Raw genomic sequence first — 27,336 nt, forward strand, 5'->3', positions numbered from 1 at the left:
CCAAAGACACTTTGAGGGGGCACTGGAGTGGCTCAGTCAGTTAGGCATATCTGCCTTTGGCTCAGGTCATGATCCCAGGACTCTGGGATCAAGTCCGCATCTGGCTCTCCACTCAGCAGGGAGTCTGCTTCTCCTTCTCCCTCTGTGTGTGCATGTGCGCTCTCTCAAATAAGTAAAATCTTTAAACAAACAGAAGCCCCCCTAAACCCACACATTTTGAGTTAGGTTCAGTATCACGTTTGCTGCATGACAGGGCAACAGGGAGCATAGAAATAAATTTTTGATTAGAATCTCAAGAGACTGCGATTTCGCTGTTCTTGGGATAGGGGTATTTAAATTTGGCCCATCATCAGGATTCTGTTAATAACAGTGTTGTGTGTCTGCCAGTGTATGTGTCACAGTTCAAGACAAAGGAATTGCTCAAATGTGGCCGGTGGGAAGAATTTCTTAAAAAAAAACAAACAAAACCAACAAAAAATTAGTTCAGCTAGGTTTCTGGTAATACTTTTCTTTTTAAAACCTGCATTTGAGCAAGTTCTTGTTGATGGCAATTTGTAAAAATGGTGCTAGATGGGTTCCTTAAAAAAAAAAAAAACACAACTACAGAATGACCTCTGCCTTGTTGGGTATATACTTCCCCCCTTTCGTGGTTATTAAATAGCCCCACAGAGTGCTTTGTACTCTACTGCTCTGTCAATGTAGTCTCCTCAGAAGTTTTTGTGTTGAGGGGCTGACAGATGCCATCTTTTACATCAGATACTAGGAAACCATTTCTGGTTTGTTTGTAGTCCTGAACTGAGACTGTTATCAATTATAATCTTCCCCATTGTTAGTTTCAGCGACTCTGCCCTTGTACTTCCTGCTAAACAAACTTGTTTTTCTGTTACTTTTTGGATAGTGCTGGAGACAAATTTGTTGAAAACGATAAAGCGAGAGTTGAATAATAATCATGTCTTTTTGTAGAATAAAGTGAAACATTCTGGATTTGTTGTATTAAGCCATGATGCTGAAGTTTATATCATTTTGGGGAATTGTTATATTTGAATCACTTTTGCAGATAAATTAAACATCTCACATTAAAGAATTCTTAAAAGGCATGTTTCCTAATTTCTTATAATGGTAGAATTCATTTAATTTCTTACCTGACATCTTGTAGAACGATTTTTAGCTTCTGTCTTTTCTGTTCTAATTTTTATGCTTGCTTTACCTGGGCTATGCACATACCTTTGTTATAATATTTTTGGAGTAGCAGTTGTGAGGCTTATATATTTGAATATGATATAATTTAGTAATCCTTGGGAACCTAGCAGAGCATCACATTTAATTTTCTATTAGATGAAAGAAACCTGGAAAGAGAATTGGTGATGGAGAGAATTGCACAAAACAGAACTAATCAGAGCTGATCCCCGAGGCAGAAAACTGCAATTTAAAATGAGTTTCCTTTGTATTTCTACTATTGAGGAATGTTGACGGGATGACTATTAAGAACACAGTACCAAGTAAATAATAGCAGTTATATATAGCAAGCTCCAATCGCAGTATTGAGGTTATGTTCTTTGTGCCATAACTTTTACATTGTTCCGGTCCCTAAAAGACTCAGTATTAATGAAGGACAATGGTAACTTGGTTTCTTAAGAAGACATTTATGTAGCAGGAGTAATTGTGTTCTGTTGATCTCAAATAAAAATGTCATTTAACCCTTGATAAAGCTATGTATGTGTATCGTCTATACCCTACTAGCTCCTACATTAGATACAGAAGAAGGGCTTTACCATGACACTGGGGCAATACCTGGAGTATATGTCCAGCTTTGTTTTATCCGTCTGGAATAACTTCTTCTTCCCTCTTCATCCCATTTAGTCTGTGGTTGCTGGAGGGAGGTGGAGAAGGGTGGAAGTAGAGCGGGTGCCTCTCTTTCCAGTAGAGCTGCCAGAGAGTCCTGGCTACAGCACCTGACATGGGGAAGGAATCACTTGTTAGACTCACATCACTTTGTTTCCATCGTAGGTTGATTCTAGACTGAGGCCTCTGCGCACTGCCAGTGTCTCATTTTGTACTGCCTTCCCTTAGCCATTGCCACATAGTTGCCATTGGTGAACATTGTTTGCTTGACCAGTAGTCCAGAGGCCAAATACAGGAGCTAATTCTATGATACCTCCCTACTTTATGGTTTTCTTTCTTTTTGGGGGGGGGGGTATAATTTTGTTCTTTCTAGGTTTTTGACTCCCTTGTTAGCTACTGCCTCTGAGTTGGTATAGATCCATCCTTAGTCCATCTCTCTCTGTTAGTAGGTATACCACCCAAAGTTTTGCCTGCTCAATGGATTTTCTTTTACCATTGTCTTTGTGGGCCAAGTTGAATGGGGACTGCAGTGAAGTGGCTATCGACTTTCTGTTGATTTTGACATACCATGCAGATCCATATGAGAACCAGGTTTATGCTTTTTTTCCTCCAGAGAGGGAGGAAATCTAGAACTCCCTAGGAAGCCATGAGAATGGGTCAAGGATGGGAGAAGCAGCTGAGCAGTGGGAGCAGATAACCATAGGAGTCTGAGTCACCTGCACATGGAGTGAGTGAATCTGCTTGGCTTGGGCCCATTCTTACCATTTTAATTTAAAAATAAAATGCAATTGTGTGTGACGAATGTTATGGTAATATGCAGTTCATGATGAGTAGGTCGGGTCTCATATTATTCCAGGGTCAGGCATTCAACCTCAGCCAGGGTCCAGGAACAAGCCAGGAGCTGCTTTTCAAATGGAGTGTGGTTGTTGACAGAGGGCAGGACAAGACCTTATTCCAAAATCCTAGGGGTCTGTGCTGTGCTATGACTCTGCTGCTAGGGCTTGCCATAGGCTTTGTATAGCTTCCGTATCTGCCCCGGTCCATTCCAGTGGCATTAGGTCTGCTGAGTCTTGAGACCCAACTGATCGAGGAGCTTGTCCTTTAGCTTGGGCTGGCTGTAGAGCCCTTTCTTGGGCCCCTCTCAAAATTGGCAGCCTTACTGATGATGAGGAAATGTGTTGGAGCCTCTAAAATCCAAACAGACTCACCCATTACCGAACCTCCTTATTTTGGTGGGTAACGTAAGACACAGCCACTTCTCTCTTACTTTAGAAGGAATATTATCACATGCTCCAAGACCACTGGATTCCTAGGTACTTCACCAGAGTAATAGACCATGAACTTTTGCAGGACTTCTCTCTCCTACTCTCTGGCATCCAAATTAGGGTGCTACTTACCAGGTCCAGTTAGCATGTCACCAGGATAATGAAACAGTATGCTATCCTGCAGATTATCAAGATGAGGGAGTCCCTCCGGACTATATTATGACAGAGCTGGAGACTTGATATAGGGGCAATTTGGTAAGTGGAAACTGCTTCTGATTTTATTTACTGATTAGAATGGAAAAGAAAGCAGAACAAATGCCGGGGGCTATGTTAATTTGCTTCAGTAAATATGCCACATCTGAAACTGCAGCTGCAGTAGGCATCAGCTGATGAAATTTGCTATAAAACACGTAGTTTCTGTGCTGGCTTAACAGGCAAGTTAAGTGGGGATGTGATACAAGTTCCCATCCCTGTGCTTTTCAAGTCTTTGTTGGCATGGGTTCCTAATTGTTGATCTGGTGGATATGGCTTACTTTTGCTTTACTGTCTTTGGATGTGCAGGCAAGGCAGGTGTTATAGTTCCAGGAACTTTTGCTTTGTCTCTTTGTACTCTGAATAGTCCTCAGTTCACTGGGTGGGAATCCGCTCTGGGGATCCTACTAGTTACTGCGTGTATCTTTTTATGTTCTAGGATACTAACCAAGGATAGGCCCACTGGACAGATGTGAGATGGATTTAGTAAGATCCCATGTGCCAGCTGGCCTTGATAAGCTCTTTCTTAATCTGACTACTAGAGTAAAATGGCTTCTTAGGTCTTCAGAGATCAGCCCAAGTTCAGAATCAGTATCTAAAAAGTTTAAAGGGTCTGGGTATTTTCCCAGTGCTCAGACCCATGGTAAATATCTGAGGACTCTCTGGGGAAGGAAAGTGGTGAGGGAAGATCTATAGCATTCACTGTGACCATTTTTTAGGGATCTCTTTGGAAGGGACCTTTAGCTTAATGTAGGAGCTCTGGATCTGTGAACCATCCTGGGTGTGGGATCTGGGTGAGAGACTGAATCCTTGGTGTGGGGACTTTTGTTAGGTTTCGGCCCAGTAGATCTAGAAATTTTCTTACCGTATGTCAATCATCACTTTAGTAGGCTGATTTGATGGCCAGTTTACCATCATCTTGGATTTTTGTGGGTCAGAATACTCTGATCACCAGATTGCCACGTGACTCACTGCGGCACTTGTGCCTATGGTTAAGTGCTCATTGGCCTCTACCACTGCTAGATCCCATTATTCCCACTGTGACCAGAGAACCCAGTTCCATTGCCTGTATTTTCTGTTGGGCCCTCCACCCTCCCCAGCCTGTCAAGGATAGCCAAGAGCTTCTCAAAGGTGCTGGTTCCCCTATCCTTGAGGCATGTTTTTCAGGCCCACCTGGGAAGGGCGGTTTAGTGGCTTGAACAGATTGTATTTTGTAGAAGCATTCCAACATTTCCAGTTCTCTGGACTTTCAGGCTTTGTTCTCTGTAATTCTGATGTCCATGCCACACCCTAGACCAATTAAACCAGAATCTTTGGGGTTGGATACAGTATCTATAGTTTTTAAAGCCCTGCAAATGATTCTAATATGCGGGCAACATTGGATCCCACGGTAGTGATTTCATTGTTGTCTCAGAACTTAAGCACCACTGGACAATTTGTTAGGCATATAGATTCTCAGGCCCCCACCCTAGACATACGGAATGAGAAACTCTGAGGGTGGAGCCCAGTATGGTGTTTTTACAAATTCTTCAGTGATTATGAAGCACAGTAAGATAGAGAATCACTGCTCTACAGTCTGCTGGGGAAATCCTGGCATTTATACCTCATTAACTGTAGACCATCATTAAGGCTATGTTGCCACTGGTCAGCTGAGCAAACTCCCAGGTGCTTGAATCTCTGGTCTCCCATGTGGGAGGCAATGAGAATGTGACCTGCAGATGTGCTTTTCAGACCTGGTTCAATGCCCAGGGAAGATGCCTGTCTGCTTGCCTGCCAATCCCCTCCCCACTTGATTCAGTACCAAGATCTCAAGATTCCTTACTGTCTTCTTTTGCAGGCTGGTTCATGTTTTATTCCTACATCCTTGGGGTTTCAACTGAATGTAAATGATCTCCTAAATTTGATGCCACACTATGGGCAGGGCCTACGATTTGTCTCTTGTTCCATTTCCAAAGGTTATTTTCAAGGTCACCAAGATTTAGCACATGCTACCAAGGTTAAAGTATCTTCTTAAAAAAAAAAAAAAAAGATTTATTTATTTATTTATTTGACAGTGAGCGTGTGAGAGAGAGAGAGAGAGAGATTATGTGTGACCAAGGGAGAGGGGGAAAGAGAATCTCAAGCAGACTCCCTGCTGAGTGTGGAGCCCAACGGGGGGCTCTATCCCATGACCCTGAGATCAAGACCAGAGCTTAAATCAGGAGTCAGAGGCTTAACCAGGGTTAAAGTATCCTGAGTGCTTGCTTATATCTGTTTTCCCCTCTTCTCTATTTTTGGTCTTTCATGTTTCCTTAATTTCTTGCAATTTAGTGGTACATTTTATAAAGATATTTAAAAATATTTTACCTGGCATTTTTTGTTATGTTCAAGGCAAGTAATATTCAGGATATGTTGTCTGCCATCCATCTGAAAGGACAAAATAATTTTAATGGTTACTCAGTTTTCAAACGACAGATTCATTACAGATTTATTATAGTCTGATATCTAATTTCTTAACTTAATCTGCATAGCAAGATTTATTCATATGCTTTTATTTATTCATTTATTTTTAGATTTTATTTATTTGAGGGAGAGAGGGAGCGAGTATGCACCAGCAGGGGTGAGGGGCAGAGATAGAGGGAGAAGCAGACTCCCACATGAGCAGGGAGCCTGATTCGGGACTTGATTCCAGGGCCCTGGGGTCATGACCTGAGCTGAAGGCAGACCCTTAACTGACTGAGCCACCAGTTGCCCTATTCATACACTTTTAACACACTGCTTTTCTGGTGGTTTGTGCTTTGCAACCGTGGTAACAGATCCATGACATAAATGTTGATGGCAGATCTTAGCTGCCACACAAATGATCTTTTACTCTTAGATATATGTGCAAGAATTTACTGAGTGTTTTATTAGTGATTATTTTAAAGCATGAAAAAGCCTTTATTTCTTTTTGTTTTTTTTTTAAGATTTTATTTATTTTTTTGACAGAGATCACAAGTAGGCAGAGAGAATGAGAGGAAGCAGGCTCCCCGCTGAGCAGAGAGCCCGATGTGGGACTCGATCCCAGAACTCTGAGATCATGACCTGAGCCGAAGGCAGAGGCTTAACCCACTGAGCCACCCAGGCACCCAAGCCTTTATTTCTATGTATAACTAGAGTACTCTCCTTGAATGAGGGTTCAGTCTCATGATAGGCTAGTTTATGTTGTGATAATGAAGACCATCCACATCTCAGGCTCACCTTTGTTCTTGTTGGCCTTGGTTGCTCTGAGGGCAGCTGACCTGAGCCTTCTAGGCTGCTTCCATCTCTATGGCATCTCCCTCCAGTGGAATGCTTTCAAGTTTCCTGGGGTGGGGAGAAGAGACTGGAAAATTGCACATGGGCATACCTACATTGTTTCCACTTTTGGCCAGTGGCTGGACCTAGTCACCCCACCACATCCAAATCCAGGTGGAGGGGTTGGGAAATCTTGGTGTGGGTCCAGGAAAGGAGGAGAACTGGTCAGCAATGGTACTGTGTATCACTTTTCCAGATTGACTCTGCCTAACTTAAGCATAAGGGGTACTTATTAGGAGGCTATGAGCAAGGTCAAGGGCTCCAAGAGAAGGTTTGGAGAAGTCAGGACCTGGCAACTCTGGAAGGCCTCTGGAGCAGGACCCTCTTAGAGTCTTGGTTGGGGCCACTGCCAGAATGAGTGAATGAAGTTCATCATTTTCTTTACTCTGTGTCTATCCACTCTAGAGTCAGATTTCTGAGCAAGAGCCCTGCCTGCTGAGTTTAGACTGTGGCCTTCCCTTGACTGTACCAGACCGTGGGAGGAAAGATGTTTCCAAAGGGAGCCAGGGTCCCTATCAGGTTCCATATTTGGACAGCAGAATGCCCTTTTTCTCATCCCACAGACTAAGTGCAGTACAAAAGGTTTTTCCCCAAAAGGAAGTTCAGGGATATTCAGAAGGGGGATTGGATCACTGGTAACCAAAAAATGACAAATTTCTTTTTCATTTGAAAGTTGTTGATGCCTAATTTAAAAACACCCCCCCCCAAACAAGTGAGGAAGTTGATAAAGTTTGTGTGCCTAGTGCCTCCAAACTTTCTATGTGACTGTAAAAGACTGTAAGAAATGTACTTCCGTGTTTTATTTGCTTTTCTTGACAGCTTATTATCTTTATGAGAAGGAATCCACCAGTTATAGGTTGTTTATATTTAGGCCTCAACAGGGAAGGGACAAGTTAGCAGTCCTTGCTACATCTTCCGTCATCTGGTTTTTAGGAGTTAGATGCCAATTTGAATGCAGTTGCCCAGCCCATATGCAGAGAATCAGAGATTAAAGGTTACATCCACAGATGATAGTGTTAAAACTTTGATGTCAGGATGTCACTAGGAGAGCTTTGTGGAGACAACAGTGTTTCCTTGCAATAACAGTTTCAATTATCAAATACAGAACAGAATTATATTCTCTTCAAACAGGTTTTCCATCCTTTTTTGGCATCATTGGCCTGCTTTTGTGTGTCAAGACTTCATTTCTCTCACTTTTTTAACCAGCTCTTGTGAAAATGAGGGTTTGAAGTTTCAAGTCTACAGGTGTGATTTTACTTGGCAAGCAATGCAAGATCCAAGGGGATCTAAGATTTAATATGAATAAAATTTAAGAGAGGACCGTGAAACTTATCATGTTCTTATTTTATGTGCATGAGTTATGTTTGGGACATTGAAAGTGGGTTCTAAGAAAGAAAAAGCCTGGGCAGAGTGTTATCAATTGGAATTCTCTATTCACTTGAGCTTGTGGAATACCTCTTGAGAGGTTAGGGGAGAATGTTGAACAATATCTAATTTAAAAGATTATGTTATAGTTGTTATGGTGACTGCTGCTCTATCTCCCACAGTGAGTAGGTCAGTAGAGTTTAAAAGGAGGTCCCGTTGGTTTAAAAACACTGACCAAATAGGAAATGCCAGTTATTTTCTGAATCTGGAGTTTAATTTAGTTTCTTTTTGTAGCTGTTAATTGTATAACTTTGAACACGAATATTTAAGAACTATTTTGAGGGTCAAGAGCAAGTAAATTATATCTGTGCAAGTGTCAGATTATTAGTTTTATAACTGCAGAACTTCCAAATATTGTAATTCTTAATTCATCTTCCTGTCTTTCTCCCTTTGACTTAAGAGTCTCCATCTAGGATAGGTAAGACGCACATTTGACTATTTTTTTCAATCTGATGACTTCAGATAAAGCTGAAAGAGGCCTTCTTCCACCTTGTCAAAGTTGGTATAAAATAGGTTTGGATTTCAAAGTAGTTTAGGAAATAGTACAATCTTAAATTATTATTTGTAGTAATCAACCAATCATGCCTGTGGTTGCAGAAGGATAGTCTTCATTAATGATGGTGTAGGTGTGCCTCAAAGCATAATGATGCTAGAAACAAGACTCTTCCCCTTCCCTAGTTCTTCTTTACTTTGGTTTTTCAAAAAATGAACACAAGAGTAGCATAATACTTGAATATCCTATTTTTAATTAAAAAAAATTTTTTTTTTTTAGATAGCATGTGTGTGTGTGTTGGGGAGATGCAGAGGGAGGGAGAGAGAGAGAATCTTAAGCAGCCTTCATGTCCAGTGTGGAGCCTCATGTGAGGCCTAATCCCATGAGATCACGATCTGAGCTGAAATCAAGAGTCAGATGGTTAATCCACTGACCCACTCAGATGCCTCTTAGTTTCAGTGTTAGAAGGTCAGGTGAATTTTTACAGAATATAAGAAAATATGCTAAGATCAATATCCACACATTATTTGATTTTTTGAGTTTGAAGAAGAACTAAACAAGTGTATTTTATTTTTTACTTTTTAAATTTAAATTTATTTTTTTAGCATCCCAAGATTCATTGTTTATGCCCCCACCCTTTTTGTTTGGTTTAGTATTGGCATTTTTCAATGTCATTGTATCTACGTCATCAAAAACTTGTTTTTCTCCTTGGTATTTGTCATTTATGTCATATGTTAGTTTATTAATCTTACACTTTTCCTTTTTAATATTAAAATTTCTTTTAAAATTTAAAAATAGCAAATGGAAAATCTTTACAAATAACACTGCAGACAAACATTACCTGTTGTGTACTGTTAAGGGTTATCAGGGGTACCTTTTGCAGGTGACATGTCAGGTCGCTCTACTAGCATAGATTCTATGATGTGTGTCTATTTACAAGACACTAAGCTCCAGAACAATTTCTGTTACCCTGCAGGCAGTTCAGACAGTTTTATCTCTTTAAGGATCTGCAGCATTGAAATGTTTTTAATTTCAAGTGACACTCACTGATACAAAATGCCAGTGGATTATAAAATGGAAAAATGTTATAAATCCCTGCCACTAACTTTGTGAAGCAGAAAGTGAGATCTAGGTTTCAAATTTAGCATGAGGTTGGCTTTTTAAAAGAATTAAAACTTTTATTTTGAGATAACTGTGGATCATATGCAGTTGTAAAAAAAAAAAAAAACAATACAGAGATGCTGTGTATGTAGGCTTCATCCAGTTTTTCACAATGGTAACATTTTGGAGAGCTATGATACAATATTACAGCCAGAATATTGGCATTGAAACAGTTAAGGAACAGAACAGTTTCATCCCCAGGGATCCCTCAGATTGCTGTTTTAGAATCACAGACATTGGCTCTGTCACATGTCTCACCCCTACCCCAACCACTGGCAACCACTAATTTACTCTCCATTTCTGAATTTGTGTAACTTTGAGAATGTTGCATAAATTCAGTCATATGGTCTGTAATGTGTTGAGACTGGCCTTTTAATACTTAGAGTAATTCTTTAGAGATTCGTCCACATTGTCATGTGTGTCAATAGTTCCTTTTCATTCCTGAAGGGTATTCCATGTTATCAGTTGTACAATTTATTTAACCATTTACTTGCTGAAAGACACCTGGGTCATTTCCGAGTTTTGACAATTACTATAAGCTGCTATAAACATTGTTGTACAGGTTTTTGTGTGGATCAAAGTCTTCATTCTCTGGGATAAGTTCCTAAGATCTGGGATTAGGTAGAGAGTAAACCTGGCACCAAATCACAGTTTTTCTGGGACATATACTCAGGGGTACAGTTTGCTGGGTAATGACATGGTTAGTGTTTTTTTCTATCTAGAAATGGCTACACTATTTTCCAGAATGGCTGTACCAGTAATGTATGAGTGGTCTAGTTGCTTTCCATTCTTAGTAGCAATTGGTGTGTCACTATTTTGTATTTTTGCCATTCTGGTAAGTGTGTAGTGATATCTCATTATGGTTTTAATTTATGTTTCCCTAATTGCTAATCACACTGAACATGTTTTCATGTGCTTATTTGCCAACTGCACATCTTCAATGTCTCCTAGCTTTTGGTGTCAAGTCTATTTTTTTACCTGGATCCTGAAGAATTTATCCCATCCCCGCCCACCACCCAGTTTTATAGTTTCATGCTCTACATGTAAGTCCCTGGTCCATTTTTTTTTTTTTTTAAGATTTTGTTTATTTGACAGAGAGAGATCACAAGTAGGCAGAGAGGCAAGCAGAGAGAGAGAGAGAGGGAGGGAGGAGGAAGCAGGATCCCTGCCTAGCAGAGAGCCCAATGCGGGACTCGATCCCAGGACCCTGAGATCATGACCTGAGCGGAAGGCAGAGGCTTTAACCCACTGAGCCACCCAGGCAGCCCAGTCCCTGATCCATTTTAAGTTAATATTTTGTATGAAGTGTTAGACTTAGGTCAAGGCTTACTTTTTCCTCTGTCCTTTGGATAGCCAGTTGCTCTAGCATCTTTTGTTGAAAACGCTGACTTTACTCCATTGGATTGCCTTTGCACCTTTGTCAAAAATCACTAGGCCATACTTGTGTGGAGCTATATTTGGATTCTCTGTTCTGTTGATCAATATGTCTATCTCTTTGGCAGTGCCACACAGTTTTGATTACTTATCTATATAGTAAGTGTTGAAATCAGGTAGAATAATTTCAAGTCTCCCCACCTCCCCTTTTTTTCAAAATTGTTTTGGCTATTCTAATTCTTTTGCCTTTCCACATAAATTTTATTTATTTTACTTTTTAAATTTTTTAAAAGATTTTATTTATTTACTTGAGAGAGACACAATGAGAGAGGGAACACAAACAAGGGGAATGTGAGAGGGAGAAGCAGGCTTCCTGCTGAGGAGGGAGCCCGATGTGGGTCTTGATCCTAGGACCCTGGGATCATGACCTGAGCTGAAGGCAGACACATAATGGCTGAGCCACCCAGGCACCCCAATTTTATTTTATTTTTAAAGATTTTACTTATTTATTTGACACAGAGAGAGAGTGTATGTGAGTGAGAGAGAGATGACAAGTCGGTGGTGGTGGGGGAGGAGAAGGCTTGAGAGAGAAGCAGACTCCCAGCTGAGCAGGGAGCCTGACACTGGACTCTATCCCAGGACCCTGGGATCATGACCTGAGCCGAAGGCAGACACCCAACTAATTGAACCACCCAGGCACCCTCCACAGAAATTTTAGAATAATCTTGTTGATAGCTACAAAATTTTTTGCTGGGATTTTTGTAGAAATTGCATTAAACTGGGCTATCAGACTGGGGAAAATGGACATCTTCACTATATTGTTTTCCTCTCTATGCACATAGTTTATCTCTTATTTTGTATTTGTTTATAAGATGGTCAGTCAGGACTGGCTACCAAAGGAGAGGCTCAGGAAAGCAAAGTTTATTATACTCACAGTTCCTAGAGACAGGCATGGCATGCCACACAGGACCACATGGAAAAATACCACAGATCAGAAGGCAGAAGATGGCAGCAAGGGGAATGCTTAAAGCCATGGCCTTTGTTGGGGTTTCCATAGGAAAGGCAAGGGAAGGGTGAGCAGTTAAGGATTGGGTTGTTGGAATAACTTAAGCAGACTTTGGGCCATAGGGTAGTCTCTAGTTGGATGCTAACACCCCCCCCTGGGATGAAGAAGGCAGAAGACTATTGCCTCCTGGGGTGTACGGACCAGGTAGAGGAGTATATGGTGGGATTTGCTAGTTTGCATATCAAAGACTTAGTTAATCTGAGCCTTTGCTGTTTTAAGAATTGGCTAGCCTTGGGAGGGTCAGTCTCTCCTCAGTCAGAGTGGTCATAATTACAGAAAATATAGCACATGCATGCACAAATTCATGTATTTATTTATTTAGATCTTCTTTGATTTCTTTTAAACAGTGTTGTGTGGTTTTAGCATATAGGTCCTATGCATGTTTTGTTAGATTTATACCTAGGTATTTAATATTTGCAGTGATTGTAAATGGTATTTTTAATTTAAGTTTCCATGTGTTTATTACTTATATGAAGAAATAGAGTTAGTTTTTGAATGCTGACAGTTTATCCTGTCACCTTGCCAGACTCACTTGTAAGTTATAGGAGTTTGTTTCTGTAGATTCTTTGGTTTTCCTGTGAAGACAATTATGTCATCTGTAAATAATTTTCTATTTCATATTGGGTGAGTTGTGATAGTTTGTGTTTTCTAAGGGGTTGGTCCATTTAATCTAAGTTGCCAAATTTGTATGTGTAGAGTTTTGTCCTTTTGATGTCTGCTCATTTTCTGCCTCCTTATTTTATCAATTTTTGAGAGAAGGGTGTTGAAGTCTGCAACTATAATTGGTGGTTTATTTCTTTTTATAATTTTGTCACTTTTTGGTTCACATATTTTATAGCTTTTTGTTTGATGCATGCACATTTAAGATTGGTATATTTTATTGGTGGATTGACCCTTTTGTTATGTAATTTTCTTTGCTCTGAAATCTATGTTATGTGATATTAACATAGCCATTCCTGTTTTGCTTTGATTACTGCTATATATACGTGTATGTGTGTATACACACAAACACACACATATACATATACGTGAATGTATGTATATATACAGGTATATGCATGTACATGTATACACTTTATTATTTATTTTCAATCTGCCTATATCACTTTCTTTGATGTGAGTTTCTTGTAGATCACAACAGTTGTGTCATATTTTTAAAGGAACTCTGTCTTTTAATTGTATTTAGACCATTTACATTTAATATAATTATGATAGATTTGATATTAAGTCTACCATTTTGTTTCTTCTTGTTCTTAATTTTCTTTTTACTTTTGTATGAGTTACTGAACATTTTTCATAATTTTGATTTTTTATTATATTTTAGAATCTATGTATAGGTTTTTACTGGTTCTAAATATTATATATATATCATATATATGTGTGTAATTTTGTATAACCTATTGTTTTACTGGTTCAAATGAAGCATGGAAAACTTACCTTCCTTTTCAACCTTTTAGTTTTCCTCATTTTTATATAATTGTCTTAAATATGTTGTCTAAATTCATTTAGAACCAAAGCAGACATTATTATAATATTTGCATCAACCATCAAACATAGTTTAGGAAATCTAAAAGGAGAAGGAAAATCTGTTACATTTACCTCTATTCTTTTCATGTTCTTGTTTCCTTCCTGTTAATTCTAAGGTTCTTTCCTTTATCATTTCCTTTTTCTTCAGAATACTTCCTTTAGCTTTGGGGTAGGTATGCTGGTGACAGATCTCTGTTTTTATAGATTACAAAAAAAAAATGTCTGAATGCTGTTAATTTTGGATGGTTCAGTGGATGATCAGTAAAGGTCATGGAAAAGGAAGACTGTAGGAGAAGTGACCTCCTTTAAGGGCTGATGTGATTTACATGTTTCCCTTTCCTTCTCACTCATATAGAGGGTTCATTATGTGTGAGGCGGTGAGTGGTGGGGTTTATACATTTTGGTATATCCATTCAGGGGAATACCGCTCAGCAATAAAACAAACTATTGATATATGATGCGACATGGTGACTCTCAAATGCATTATGCTAAGTGAACAGAGCCAGACCAAAAAGAATACATAGGATATGATCCCATTTACATAAAATCTAGAAAATGTGAATTAATGGCAGAAAGTAAATCAGTGGCTGTCTGGAGAAAGAATGAAAGGGAGCACGATGGAGGGATTACCAAGGGAACTTGAGGTAACACGTGGAGGTGTTATCTTGACTGTGGTGATGATTTCATAGATGTATATGTATGTCAAATGTACCTAATTGTACACTTTAAATATATGCAGTTTATTCTGTGTCAGTTATAACTTAATAAAGCTGTTTCAAAAATACCACATTAACAAGTGTTCCTCTAGTGAATGGCTGTTGGGCAGCAACCCCATGTGCAGGTCCAACTTGTCTGTACTCTTGTTTACAGAGTCAGGCCCATGATCACATGTTTGGATGTTGTGGCATTGTCAAAAGGCTTTGGAAGTTTTTTTTTTTTTTTTTAATTTTATTTTTTATAAACATATTTTTATCCCCAGGGGTACAGGTCTGTGAATCGCCAGGTTTACACACTTCACAGCACTCACCATAGCACATACCCTCCCCAGTGTCCATAATCCCACCCCCCTCCTAACCCCCTTCCCCCCATCAACCCTCAGTTGGCTTTGGAAGTTTTTAAATGCTTACTCTCAGTTTCTTTCTTTCTCTTTCTTTTTTTCTTCCTTTCTTTCAAGATTTTGTTTATATTATGTATTTGACACAGCTCAGGTGGGGGAGTGGCAGGCAGAAAGAGGGGGAGAAGCATGCTCCTTGCTGAGTTAGGAGTCCCATGCAGGACTCGATCCTGGGACTCTGGGATCATGACCTGAGCTGAAGGCAGATGCTTAACTGACTGAGCCACCCAGGCACCCTGTTACTCTCAGCTTCTCTACTTAAATCTTTGTTGACATAAGAAACAGTTGTTTTTTTTTTTTAAAGATTTTATCTATTTGTCAGAGAGGAGAGCGAGCGAGCACAGGCAGACAGAATGGGAGGCAGAGGCAGAGGGAGAAGCAGGCTCCCCGCCAAGCAAGGAGCCCGATGTGGGACTCGATCCCAGGACGCTGGGATCATGACCTGAGCCGAAGGCAGCTGCTTAACCAACTGAGCCACCCAGGCATCCCATAAGAAACAGTTTTATCTGTGCATGATACTTTGAGTCCCACTGTTTTAGAGCAGTGCTACCACGCTCTTTTATATACATTTTTTTTTTCTGTCTCGGCATGGGGCCATTCTATATGTATCATTCTAAACCCATTTTATTCTACTTTATGGTCACATTGTGATTTGATTAACTTGTGTTCTGGTGTATGAATTCTGGCAATGAGTGTATGTATGTGATTTTCTTAGCATGGCTCCCGGGAAATTAACTGGATCTGAGACAATAGCCTGCTGAATTTCGAAGTGGATTATATTGAAACTTTGGTATGATATTTCCTTCTCTCAAATTTTTAGAGGAATCATTTAAAAGTTTCATGCAGTGTAAGAATTTTTCAAACTGCGGAGCGCTGGAGCATAGTAGGCTCTGGCATGGCAAAATCTATGCTCAGATCCTGGCAGTCCAAGTAGACCGGACAGAGACCTGTTTCAGCCTTTCTTGTTTTTGGAAATGCAGCAACAGTTGCCTGGTAGGATCAGCAATACAGTGAAAGTGCTTAGTAACTGACAAGTGCTGTATGTATGTGCCCATTTTTTACTGGATATATTTTTACCTTCACCTGAGACATTTACTGTTTTTTCAGGATTAAGGCTCATATTTGGAAAATAATTTGGAAAGTAGTTCTTAAAAATGGAGGGTGAGTTTTGTAGATTGTCTTGTCTTTTACTTATAGGTGAAAGAACTGAGAATACATATGACCTAATACACCTCTTTTCCTTTTCAGGCAATTACTGTCTTAACTGAATTAATTAGGGAAAACTTCAGAAACAGTAAATTAAAGCAGTGCCTCTTACCAACCCTTGGGGAGCTGATCTACCTTGTAGCCACCCAGGTGAGACCATCTGATTAACTCTATTGCTGTTTGACCTGTTGTGACCCATCCTGGCTAACAAGTGTTAATATCCTATAAAAGTTGTTTTGACTTTGCCCCTTAGAGCATACCTAAGGAACCTTGGGGAAATCTTTACCTCTGAAAGAGGTTATCATGTTTTTCAATCTCTCTCTCTCCTTGTCTGTCATGTTCCCTCTCTCCCAGTGCCTCCCAGAAATTGTAGGAAATTCTCAAGCCATATTTTTTTTTTTTTTTGACAGACAGATCACAAGTAGGCAGGGAGGCAGGCAGAGAGAGAGGAGGAAGAGGCAGGCTCCCTGCTGAGCAGAGAGCCCGATGCGGGACTCGATCCCAGGACCCTGAGATCATGACCTGAGCCGAAGGCAGAGGCTTTAACCACTGAGCCACCCAGGCGCCCCTCTCAAGCCATATTTAAAAACCAATCCACCCAAAGTCCCCCAAACTACTTTCTAGGTTGCTGCCATCATTGACTCCTTTAAGAGGAGGCCATTGGTTCTCTGAATATAAAAGCTTCATTTCAGTTAAAAACACTACTTTGTGCAAATAGAGCTCTTAACATGGCCATGAGAGTTTGTATCCAGAGAATTTGACTTCTTATTTCTTAGATTACAATATGGAAGTACTATTGAATTCAACAAAGAAAAATTAGTATTTCTTTAGTGTTTTTTTATGAATGTTATTACACTGATAATGATAAATTATGAGTTATTCATTTGATACTGATATTTTTCTTTTTTTAGTTTCAGAGGTAGAATTTAGTGATTCATCAGTTGCGTATAATGCCCAGCGTTCATTATATCAAGTACCCTCCTGAATGCCCATCACCAATTATCCCATCCCTCCACCCACTTCCCCTCCAGCCACCCTGTTTGTTTTCCTAGAGTTTAGCATCTCTTATTGTTTGCTTCCCTCTCAATTTCCATCTTATTTTATTTTCCCTTTCCTTCATGTTCATTGGTTTGTTTCTTAAATTCCACATATGGGTGAAATCATATGGTTTTTATCTTTCTCTGGCTGACTTATTTCGCTTAGTGTAATCCCCTCCAGGTCCATCCATGTCAATGTAAATGGTAGGTATTCATCCTTTCTGATGGCTGAGTAGTGTTCCATTGTATGTGTATGTATACCACCTCTTCCTTATCCATTCATCTGTCAGTGGACGTCTGGGCTCTTTTCATAGTTTGGCTAGTGTGGAAATTGCTGCTATAAACACTGGTGATACTGAGTTTTAAAGAAGTACTGGTAAGTTGTAGTTGATCAGGAGTTTCTTTCACTGTATTTGTGATATTTTGAGTCCTAGACCTTGCTCAAATGTTGTATAACTTGAGTATCCTTAAAAAAACTGACTTACTAGAAAAATCATCATTTTAAGACAACTACTGTAATTGCTATAAAACATCAGTATTTAAATCATTTAGCTCCATAATTAGTAGTGGTAGCTGGTACAGCAAATCTGTCCTCCTCCTCCTTTTTTTTTTTTTCCCCATAAATGTCTTGGCTATTGTTGGCCCTTTGCATGTTGGAATCAGCTTGTCCAATTCTACAAATCATTAAAAGAAATTGCCTTGACTGTGCAGATCAATTTGGGAAGTATTGTTACCTTGATAATTTGGAGTCTTCTGCATATTTGGAATTGTGCTGAACCCATATATCAGTTAGGAAAGTATTCATATATTAATGGTATTTTGTCTTCTAGTGCATAAAAATGGCATTCCATATACTCTATTTTTAGAAATACTTTCATTTAAGTTCAGTCTATTCATAAAACTTCTGTACATCTATCTTTGGTTGAATTTGTTCTTAGGTAATTTTATATTTTGAAGAGACAACACATTCATGAGGCTAGAAAGCTAGGAAGTCCAGAAAGGTATATGGGGGAAAGTGGCTTTGCTATTTTTCTTCCCTATGTGTCTTGTTCCCCAGTCTAATCATATCCCTACTTGTATTCACAGAGTTACTTTTGTCTGTATGAGCAAACAAATGTAGGTTCTTATTTTGTCTCATTTTTATGTACCAAGTAGGACAACTTGCTTTTTTCTCTTAATAGTTATACACTCTTTAAAAAATTTTATCTGAAAGAGAGCATGTATGAGCATGAGTAGGGGGAGAAGCAAAGGGAGAGGGACAAGCAGACTCAGTCTCTGAGTGTGGAGCCTGATGCGGGGCTCCATCCCACAGCCATGAGATCATGACCTGAGCCAAAGGCAGATGTTTAACTGAATGAGCCACCCAGGCGTCCCAATAGCTGTACACTTTTAAGAATAGCATATGGAAATACATACACTGGAGTTATTTCTCAATTAATGGATATATTTCTTAATCAGTGCTTAGGGCTCCCTCCTCCCTCCCTGTTATCCTCTTCTTGTCCCAGAACATTCTCAAGGGGGCCAAGTTTGATGAAAAGCAGTTTTACTTTATCCTCAGCTTGAGTCCCCAGGGCCTTGACATCAAAGCTCAGACTGACCAAGTTCTGCAGGCTCTCAGAGTCAAAGCAAACTTTCAGTGCTCAGTTGAACTCTCACACTTGTGGTTATCTAAGTTTTGGTATGATTCTTTGTTTTCCTGTCAACATCTCTGATGCATTGTAAGGATGTCAGAATACAAGGTGTTGCTTTTATCAGAAGAGTGTTCAGATACCTAGTCTGCCATCTGATCAGGAATGAGAGTCTACTTTAATTCTTTTTGCTGTTGTTCCTTTTTAAAAGTTATTATCTCGAGGCGCCTGGGTGACTCAGTGGGTTAAAGCCTCTCCCTTCAGCTCAGGTCATGATCCGAGGGTCCTGGGATCCAGCCCTACATCAGGCTTTCTGCTCAGCGGGGAGCCTGTTTTATCCTCTCTCTCTCTTTATCTGCCTGCCTCTCTGCCTACTTGTGATCTGTCTGTCAAATAAATAAATAAAATCTTAAAATTATTATCTCCCCCTCCAGCTTAATTGAGATATAATTGGCATGCAGTCAACTGCACATGCTTAAAGATTACAGTTTGATCAATGTTGATATATGTATACACCTGTGAAACCATCACCACAGTTCAGATAATGAACATATCCATCACCTCTCAAAGTTTCTCCACACTGTCCTATAGACTAGTTTGTATTTTCTAGAATCTTATAAATGGAATCATACAGGATCCTATTTCTGTTTGCTTCAAAAAGTAGATCTAGAGAATCATTTTCTTTGGTACGTGCTTTAATTGGATATAAGCTAAGGCTATTTTAATAAAAGGATGGTTCTGTGGCATTTGAATACAACTTAGGATGGCAAACTAGAAAAGGAGGGTATGTCCCTGGATCCATGAAAATTAATAACTTTTCATGAGATTTTTGTGGAATTGCCGCTTTGAATATACGTGAACCGTAAAATCTTAGGTCAGTGCTGATGTAGTGAGACTGACCTGAAGCGAGAGTGTATACTGTGTATAATACAGAGACTTAAGCCCTGTCCTGTTGGCTCTCTGGGAGCACTCTAAGGTGACAAGCTTGAGGATGGAGGACCAGAGGAGGTTTTGCAGAGGATGGTAGGAGGTGATACATTTACAGTTTATGTATTTTTTTCTTTTATCAAGAATACCTCCCACCTTGAGCCCAGGTATTCCTATTTTGTCTTTTTGTTTGTTTGTTTGTTTTTATTTTGTTGAGCCATTAATGATCTTTCACCTGGACTATTGTTGTAAGAACTCTTAGATGGTCTCCTTGCTTTATTGTGTCTACTGCAGTCTATTTTCCAAACATTAGCCAGAGTGAGCCTGTTAAAAACACAGTGTCCCTCCTCAGAGCCCTCCAGTGCTTCTTATCTTGCTTGTTGTCACTGCTAAATCCCACTATTTGCCTTGTCGGCCCTTGTGGGCTGCCTCCACAGTGCCTGGTTGACTTTAGCTCTCATTGATGTCCTGCTCTCTTCCTCTTCCCGCCATATTGACCTCCTCACGGCTCTTTGAACCTGGCATGCCACATTCCTGCCTCAACACCATTGCACTTACTGTTCCTCTTGCTTGCAGTGATTTCACACCCTCCCCCGCCTAGAGGTTTGAGTTTTCTTTGTTCAGATCCCTTCAGAGAGCCTTTTCCCGGCTCTGTGCAATATGAGATGGACCCTGTCTGTGGTCTTCCTCTAGCTCCTTACCCTGCTCTGGTTTTCTTTATGGTAGTCCTCACCATCTTGACTGACTTGTCTTGTTGGTTCCTCCTCCTCATCCACCTACCTCTTTCTTTTCCTCCTTTCCCTTCCTCCTCCTCTTCTTTCCCCACTAAGCATTATTAAAGCAAAAATTTGTCTTGCTCATAGCTGTGTGGCTCTTGTTTAGAAGAATTCCTGGCACTTCACAGGTGCTTTTGTTTTTTATTTTATTTTATTTTTATTTATTTATTTGACAGACAGGGATCACAAGTAGGCAGAGAGGTGTGCAAAGAAAGAGGGGGAAGCAAGCTCCCCACTGAGCAGGGAGCCCAATGCAGGGCTCGATCCCAGAACCCTGACACCATGACCCAAGCCGAAGGCAAAGGCCTTGCCCTCTGAACCACCCAGGCGCCCCTGCAGGTGCTTTTATAATGCATAACTTGCACCAAGACCAGGGGGACAGGAGGGAAGTGAGCAAGGAGGCAGGGCTGGAGAGACCTGCCAGGGCATGTTCAGGAAGGACTCCTTGCCTGAGTTTGATGTGTCTTGACCCTGTGAGCAAGGGGAAATCATGAAGGCTTTAAAGAAGGGAATCGATGTCATCTAGTTTAAGTGCCAAAAAGATGACTGTCTTAAGATGGAGAATAGATCGGAGAATGATAAGAAAAGATTCTGAAACTAAATGTGAGTAAACAAAGTAGGAGCAAAGTTAGGAGTGAGAAGAGGGTGTTTCAGGGAAGAGAAAGTCTACAGCACTGATGTAGTCTATGGTCCATGAAGGAGGACCGAAAAGAACCTGCTGGACTGAGTGACATGAAAGTCACCAGAAACTCATCAAGAGCTATTTTAGGTAGTTACTTACTTTGAGGAAGTCAGAAGGCCTCCAGGAGTGTGCTAAGGTTTTAGCAGGAGGTGAGGAAGCTGGGAAAGGCAATGTGAAGCCAGAATGGTTGTGAAAAGTTGGCAGGAGTGCAGGGGGCTGCAGGGGGTCCTGTTTGGAAGATGGGGACAGTTAGCCTATTCTAGCAGAGGTGGAAAGGACCCAGTGGACAGGACTTTGAAAATTTAGGAGTGGTATGGGATAGTCCATAACTTGATGACCCTGGAGGAGGCAGGATGTGAATGGGATCTGAGCCCACCTGATGGGGGTGGAGGAGCCTCTCCTTGTATAACCACTGGGTGTAAGTTACAGATGGCTTCAGGTATAGGAACGCTGGGAGCTCTTTTCTCATGATCTCCATGATCTCTGAGGAGGGAGAAAGTAGGTGTAGTGGTGGGAGGATTCTAGGTGTGAAGCCTTCCTTTTGAAGAGGGAATTGGTCAGAGAGGATTGGGAGGCCACAGAGTGATACTGAAGGTCCCTGGGCTTGGTGACTTTAAGTCATTCATGGGCTCTCTGTGTTCCGGGATCTGCCCTCTATGAGCCCAGCTGCCTAAATGTGGGCCTGGAGAAGACAAGCCAATGGCTCCCTCCAGGTTGGGTTCCCCAGGGAAGGGAAAAGGGGATGTCAGAGAAGGAGGTGTTCAGGCTTTTGGCAGGAGCAATTGGATGATAGACCAGGGCATCTAAGTGGCTGGGAGGTAGGGTAGGCGATAGATTCCAGAAAGATTGTGGTAGCTGTTTTGAATAACTGAGCTAGAAAGGGGAAAGTTGTGTTTTGAAGTTAAATTGGGTGCTGAATTAGTGATTTTTAAGCTGCAGCAGCAGCTTGGGATGATAATGTCTAGATTATGACTGTGTGTAGGTGGTTTTTTTTTTTTTTAAAGATTTATTTCTTTGAGAGACTGTGCATGCGCACGAGAGCATGGGAGAGCAGAGGGAGAAGCAGACTCCCCGCTGAGCAGGGATCCTGATGCGGGGCTCAATCCCAGGACCATCATGACCTGAGCTGAAGGCAGATGCATCACTGACTGAGCCACCTAGGTATCGTGACTGTGTGGACTTCTGTGATTAAACAAGGATATGGTTTTAATCAGTCATAATTCTCATCATAAGTGTAAGAAACATTTCGATCAGTAAGGTACCAGTTCTAAAATTTGGATAATCTTAAAGAAATATTTTCTCTAAATAGTAACTAATTTCTTTTGCTTTAGAGAGATTAATTTCTCCACTTTTCTGTGTGGTCCCCAATTTATTTTTTGAAGTTATTTGATACATTGCAAGAGGGTTTTAGGGGTTATTACCCTAATTTGGTTCTTCTGAGAGAGTCATTGCTGATATTAAAACCTGTGGACCTGGGGTGCCTGGGTGGCTCAGTGGGTTAAGCCTCTGCCTTTGGCTGAGGTCATGATCTCAGGGTCCTGGGATCGAGCCCTGCATCAGGCTCTCTGCTCACCAGGGAGCCTGCTTCCCCCTCTCTCTGCCTGTTTCTCTGCCTACTTGTGTTCTCTCTCTCTGTCAAGTAAATAAAATCTTCAAAAAAAAAAAAAAAAAAACCACCAAAAACCTGTGGACCTGCTAAAACCATCACTTATTTTTGTTTAGCACATTGTCTTACTAGGTAACATACTCTTTTACTTGTACTTAGGGGTTATCCTGAATATTCCTCAGAGCTGTGTATTCTGTGCTTTCAAATCATTTCAGATAATGTAATACCTTTTAGGTGGGAATACCTGTATTATCAGCTACAGTTACCAATAGAGTAGTTTCTCTACCAGCTGGATCATATTGTCATTTCTCACTTCTTTTCGTCTGGCTCCTGAGGAAGGGGTCCAATGAACATCACCATGTACACTCTGATGAGAAAGAAATCCCTTATATGTACAAAGTGGTAAAAGACCTCCTACCGAGGTCAGAATTGTCAGATAATTAGCACTCCTTTATGTAGAATATTAAGAAATTTTAGATAGTTTGTGTATTTGAAATGGTCTTTTTCTTGAACGGATTAATATCTTTTGTGCTGTTAGCTTCACTGCCTTTCCTTCCGCTTCATTTTAGGAAGAAAAAAAAAAGAACCCTAGAGAGTGTTGGACTATTCCCTTGGCCGCGTACACAGTGCTAATGAGGTGCCTTCGGGAAGGGGTAAGCCTCCTTTGTTGTCCTCTGTAGACACCTGCCATTGTAATAACCCTTCAGGCACTGTGTGTGGATTGTAGCCTGCAGCGGTGCAGGCGCTTGTCAGCCCAGTATTGCTCCTGAATTTCAATAATCCCAACAAGCCGCAGTGAGCAAGTGACCTACAGCAGAGCACGGGTAAAATCCAACTAGCTTTCTCCTTCACTTTTGACAATGTCTTGCCTTTTAAAAGATGATAACAAGCACAACAACGTAAGTAGATTCTTACTAACATGTTCTCAGTCCTCCCCTGCTGGTAAGCTTATTGAGACACCAGTTTAGTAAGCAAGGGGGATGCAGGGGACTTTTATTTGAGCCTCAAAAGCCCCCTGATTATCTTGTCAGGTTGCCATTTTGCAGTTCAGAAACAGGAAGCTTCCACTGGTACCCATGGATTTTTAATATTAAATAGTATTTCGTGATTTTTTTTCCGCAATTTATTCACTCTCCTTCTCATGCTCTTGTTAGTGCGTGAAAAATCAGCCAGCTGTCCAACCAACTGACCAGTATATGTAGTTCCTGTGTGTTGCTGTGCAAAGGATTTGGTAGCTGACCCAAAAGGTTTGCAATTTGTGTTGGCTTTAAACCATTTGACATGGCTTCACCCAAGGCAAAGCCATAGGCGAAAAACATTCCTTAAGGAATGAAAAAAATATGTCACAGTAAACATCTTCCTTTTGAGTTCATTACTTGCTCCGTGGTATGGAAGTGGAATGATGTTGCAAGTGTAGAAGAGCTCTGCGAGGTTTGCCCCCTAGTGATCCAGAAGTGAAGCTTGAACACTTCCTAGTCCCTAGGGTTGGATGTGTTGTCAGCTGTTGTTAAAGGATATGAATAAAGCCGGTAAGTCATACTTTATCAATAATATGAGAGTTAAGTCCTGTTTATCTGTAGTCCCAAGATATGTTTCAGTTTATCATTCAAGGCCTCAAGCTAAGCACATTTGGGGGCACACAGATGAAGAAGGTGAATATTCTCTTTACACACTGATCCCATCTATTACAGGAGATAAAGATAAAAATATAAAATGGAATATGTCAAGTGAATAAATATGAACAAAATTTGGGAACTCAGGGGAGAAACAGTCTTCTAGAAACTTCCTTAACAGTGTAAAGAAATTTTAACAACTTTGTATTTTAATTTTTAAATGTTAGATTAATGTGTAGTAAAAGATGATTAGTTCTAGTCCATGGAATGTATCCTTTATTGAATATCTTCTCCCCATCCCCTGCTGTGTTTATCATTGTACATGTAATATGAAGAATAATGTCTGATATCCATGTATATTGTTATTAAATAATTATTAATAATTATAATGACATTTTATATTTTAGTAGCACATGTACCTTTCAATGTCTTGTATGTATGACAGGTCTTGTGTATTTTTCATGAAGAGGGAGGGAAATCCAGGACTCTATAACTTATGAAAATTTTATTGTCTATCTGAAAAGCAGTTAGATATGTGCTTGGCACACGTGCCCCTTGCTTTTCAAAAGTTGTTGTTACACTGCTTCACTTTTACAAAAGACCCACGTTAGCACTTGTTTTCTCTAATTGAAAGAAATGGGAAGAGGATTTCTGCTTCTATGAAAAAAGGTGAAAAGCAAAAATAGCATTCAGATTTGTTTTGCAGCAAGTTGTTATACAGGCAGGCCTCCCCCTGCCCTGTAAAGCAGGGAGAGCAGCCCTGCCATGTTTCTTCCTTTCCCCGGAACTCTACTCAGCATCTCAGCATCAAGCCACCATGGCTTTGAACCGCGGTGTCTTTGAGTGTCTGGGCTTTGTCTGGATGTATTATCTTCATCCATTAACAAGATGTGTCCTAAGATATCAGAAAAGCCTGAGAGAAGTTATTTTTGGGGTCTGGGAATACTCAAAATCTTGTCTATTCAAATTAACGTAATTGCTCTTCACTTTACACCATTGGGCTTAGGAAAGTTTTCACAGGAACACGGTACTTTAGGATAGTGGGGGAAACCTGAACTTTAACTTTGTCTCTGTAAAAGAGATAAAGTAAGGGATCATTATATTCTCCATAAAAAAAGGTTTCTGTCTTTACAAAAATAACTCAATTGTAGCAGTTCTTTAACATAATAGGTCTAATGTCTTTAAGACATAGTTGAGGGTAAATAATTTTTAAGCCTCTTATCTTCAACAATTAAAATCTTTTTCCAGGTAGGAAAACTGTTTTCCCAGCACCTACTGATATTTCTGAATGTAGGTTCTTTTTTGTGAAATATACGTCATAAACAAAAGCGCATGTGAAATTTTTGTGTATGCTTGTATATATGGCTAAAAGCACACACTTCGATATACGCACTCTTGAAGGAAATAAAAAGGGCTGGTGGCTTATAGAATTCTTCTCTGTCCCTCTTGAATTGCAGTTTGCTTTTTCTTTTACGGAGTAGCCACTATTCTGACTTTATGATAAATATTCCCAAGTTGTTTTTTTTTTTTAAGATTTTTTTTTTTATTTGACAGAGATCACAAGCAGGCAGAGAGGCAGGCAGAGAGAGAGGAGGAAGCAGGCTCCCTGCTGAGCAGAGAGCGCGATGTGGGGCTCAATACCAGAACCCCAGGATCATGACCCGAGCTGTAGGCAGAGGCTTTAACCCACTGAGCCACCCAGGCGCCCCCCCAAGTTTTTTTTTTATTGTGTTTCCATCTTTGATTGTATTGCTAGACATTTCTTCCTTTCCTTAACCTCCTTCCTTCCTTCCTTCTTTCCTTCCTTCCTTCCTTCCTTCCTTCTTTTGTCTTCTTTCTTTCTTTCCTTCTTTCTTTGTTTCTTTTTCTTTCTTTTCTTTTCTTTTCCTTTCCTTTCCTTTCTTTTTCTTTCTTTTCTTTTCTTTTCTTTTCTTTTCCTTTCTTTTCCTTTCTTTTCTTTTCCTTTCCTTTCCTTTCCTTTCCTTTCCTTTCCTTTCCTTTCCTTTCTTTCTCTTTCTCTTTCTCTTTCTCTTTCTCTTTCTCTTTCTCTTCCTCTTTCTCTTTCTCTTTCTCTTCCTCTTTCTGTTTCTTTTTCTTTTTCTTTTTCTTTTTGTTTCTTTCCGAGGGAGGGACAGAGGGAGATGGAGAGAGAGAATCTTAAGCAGGATCCTCGCCCAGCCAGATGTGGGGGAGCTTGATCTCACAACCCTGAGATCATGACCTGATCCAAAATCAAGAGTTGGATGTTTAAGCAACTAAGCCACCCAGGTGCCCCTATATTGCTAGATATTTCATTGACTGGTTCTTAAGGATAAACTTCATATAAATTCACCAAATCCTGTGGAGACTTAATTCTTTTGCTCCAATGTTAGGTTGTGATTAATACATGCTAATTATGAAAACTGTTGTTCATTTATACTACTGTGTAGTATGTTGTTAGAATACATGCTTCAGTATACATAGACACATGTGTATATCAGTTATACTCCTACTGGTAGGGTATAAAATACCCCTTAACCCACATCTCGAACATTTGATATAGTCAGACTCTAAATTTTTGCTAATTTCATGGACATTAAATATTTTCTCATAGTAATTTTAATATTCATTTTTGTGATTACTGATAGGATCACCATCTTTTTTATTTATTTTTTCTTTTTGGTTTTACATTGCTTTGCAGGAATTCTGTACACTGCGTCCCTTACTACAAGCCTAATGTTATCAAATGTTTGAAATATTAGAAAAGGAAAGAAAACTATAATGGTGACCTTTATTTCCATCACTTAGTTTCAACAGTTTTTAACATTTTGCTCCCCTTTCTTTGTTGTGGTATAGGTGTATATATTCATGTGTACATGCATTTATTACTCATTTACTCATTTCTTTATTTTCTGAACTGTTTGAAAAGATTGCAGATATCATGGCATTCTACCCACTGGAGTTATGTGTTCTGGATATTCTGCTGTTTTTATGTGTCACAGATATTTTGTGATTTATGGTTGGACTTTTCATTTTCTATATAGTGTC

General features: G+C 40.0%; 1 protein-coding gene across 2 annotated transcripts in view; it reads left to right on the forward strand.

Annotated features, from left to right (window-relative positions):
* Positions 1-27,336, forward strand: part of ULK4 (unc-51 like kinase 4) — a 677,717-nt gene that overhangs the window by 77,059 nt on the left and 573,322 nt on the right. For both annotated transcript variants that reach the window (XM_047739616.1, XM_047739608.1), the window contains exons 18-19: positions 16,083-16,190; positions 23,266-23,349. In XM_047739616.1, the coding sequence (XP_047595572.1) occupies positions 16,083-16,190; positions 23,266-23,349 (192 nt within the window). The remainder of the gene's footprint in view (positions 1-16,082; positions 16,191-23,265; positions 23,350-27,336) is intronic.

Source organism: Lutra lutra, chromosome 1 (genome assembly GCF_902655055.1).
Source record: "Lutra lutra chromosome 1, mLutLut1.2, whole genome shotgun sequence".
Taxonomy (NCBI): domain Eukaryota; kingdom Metazoa; phylum Chordata; class Mammalia; order Carnivora; family Mustelidae; genus Lutra; species Lutra lutra.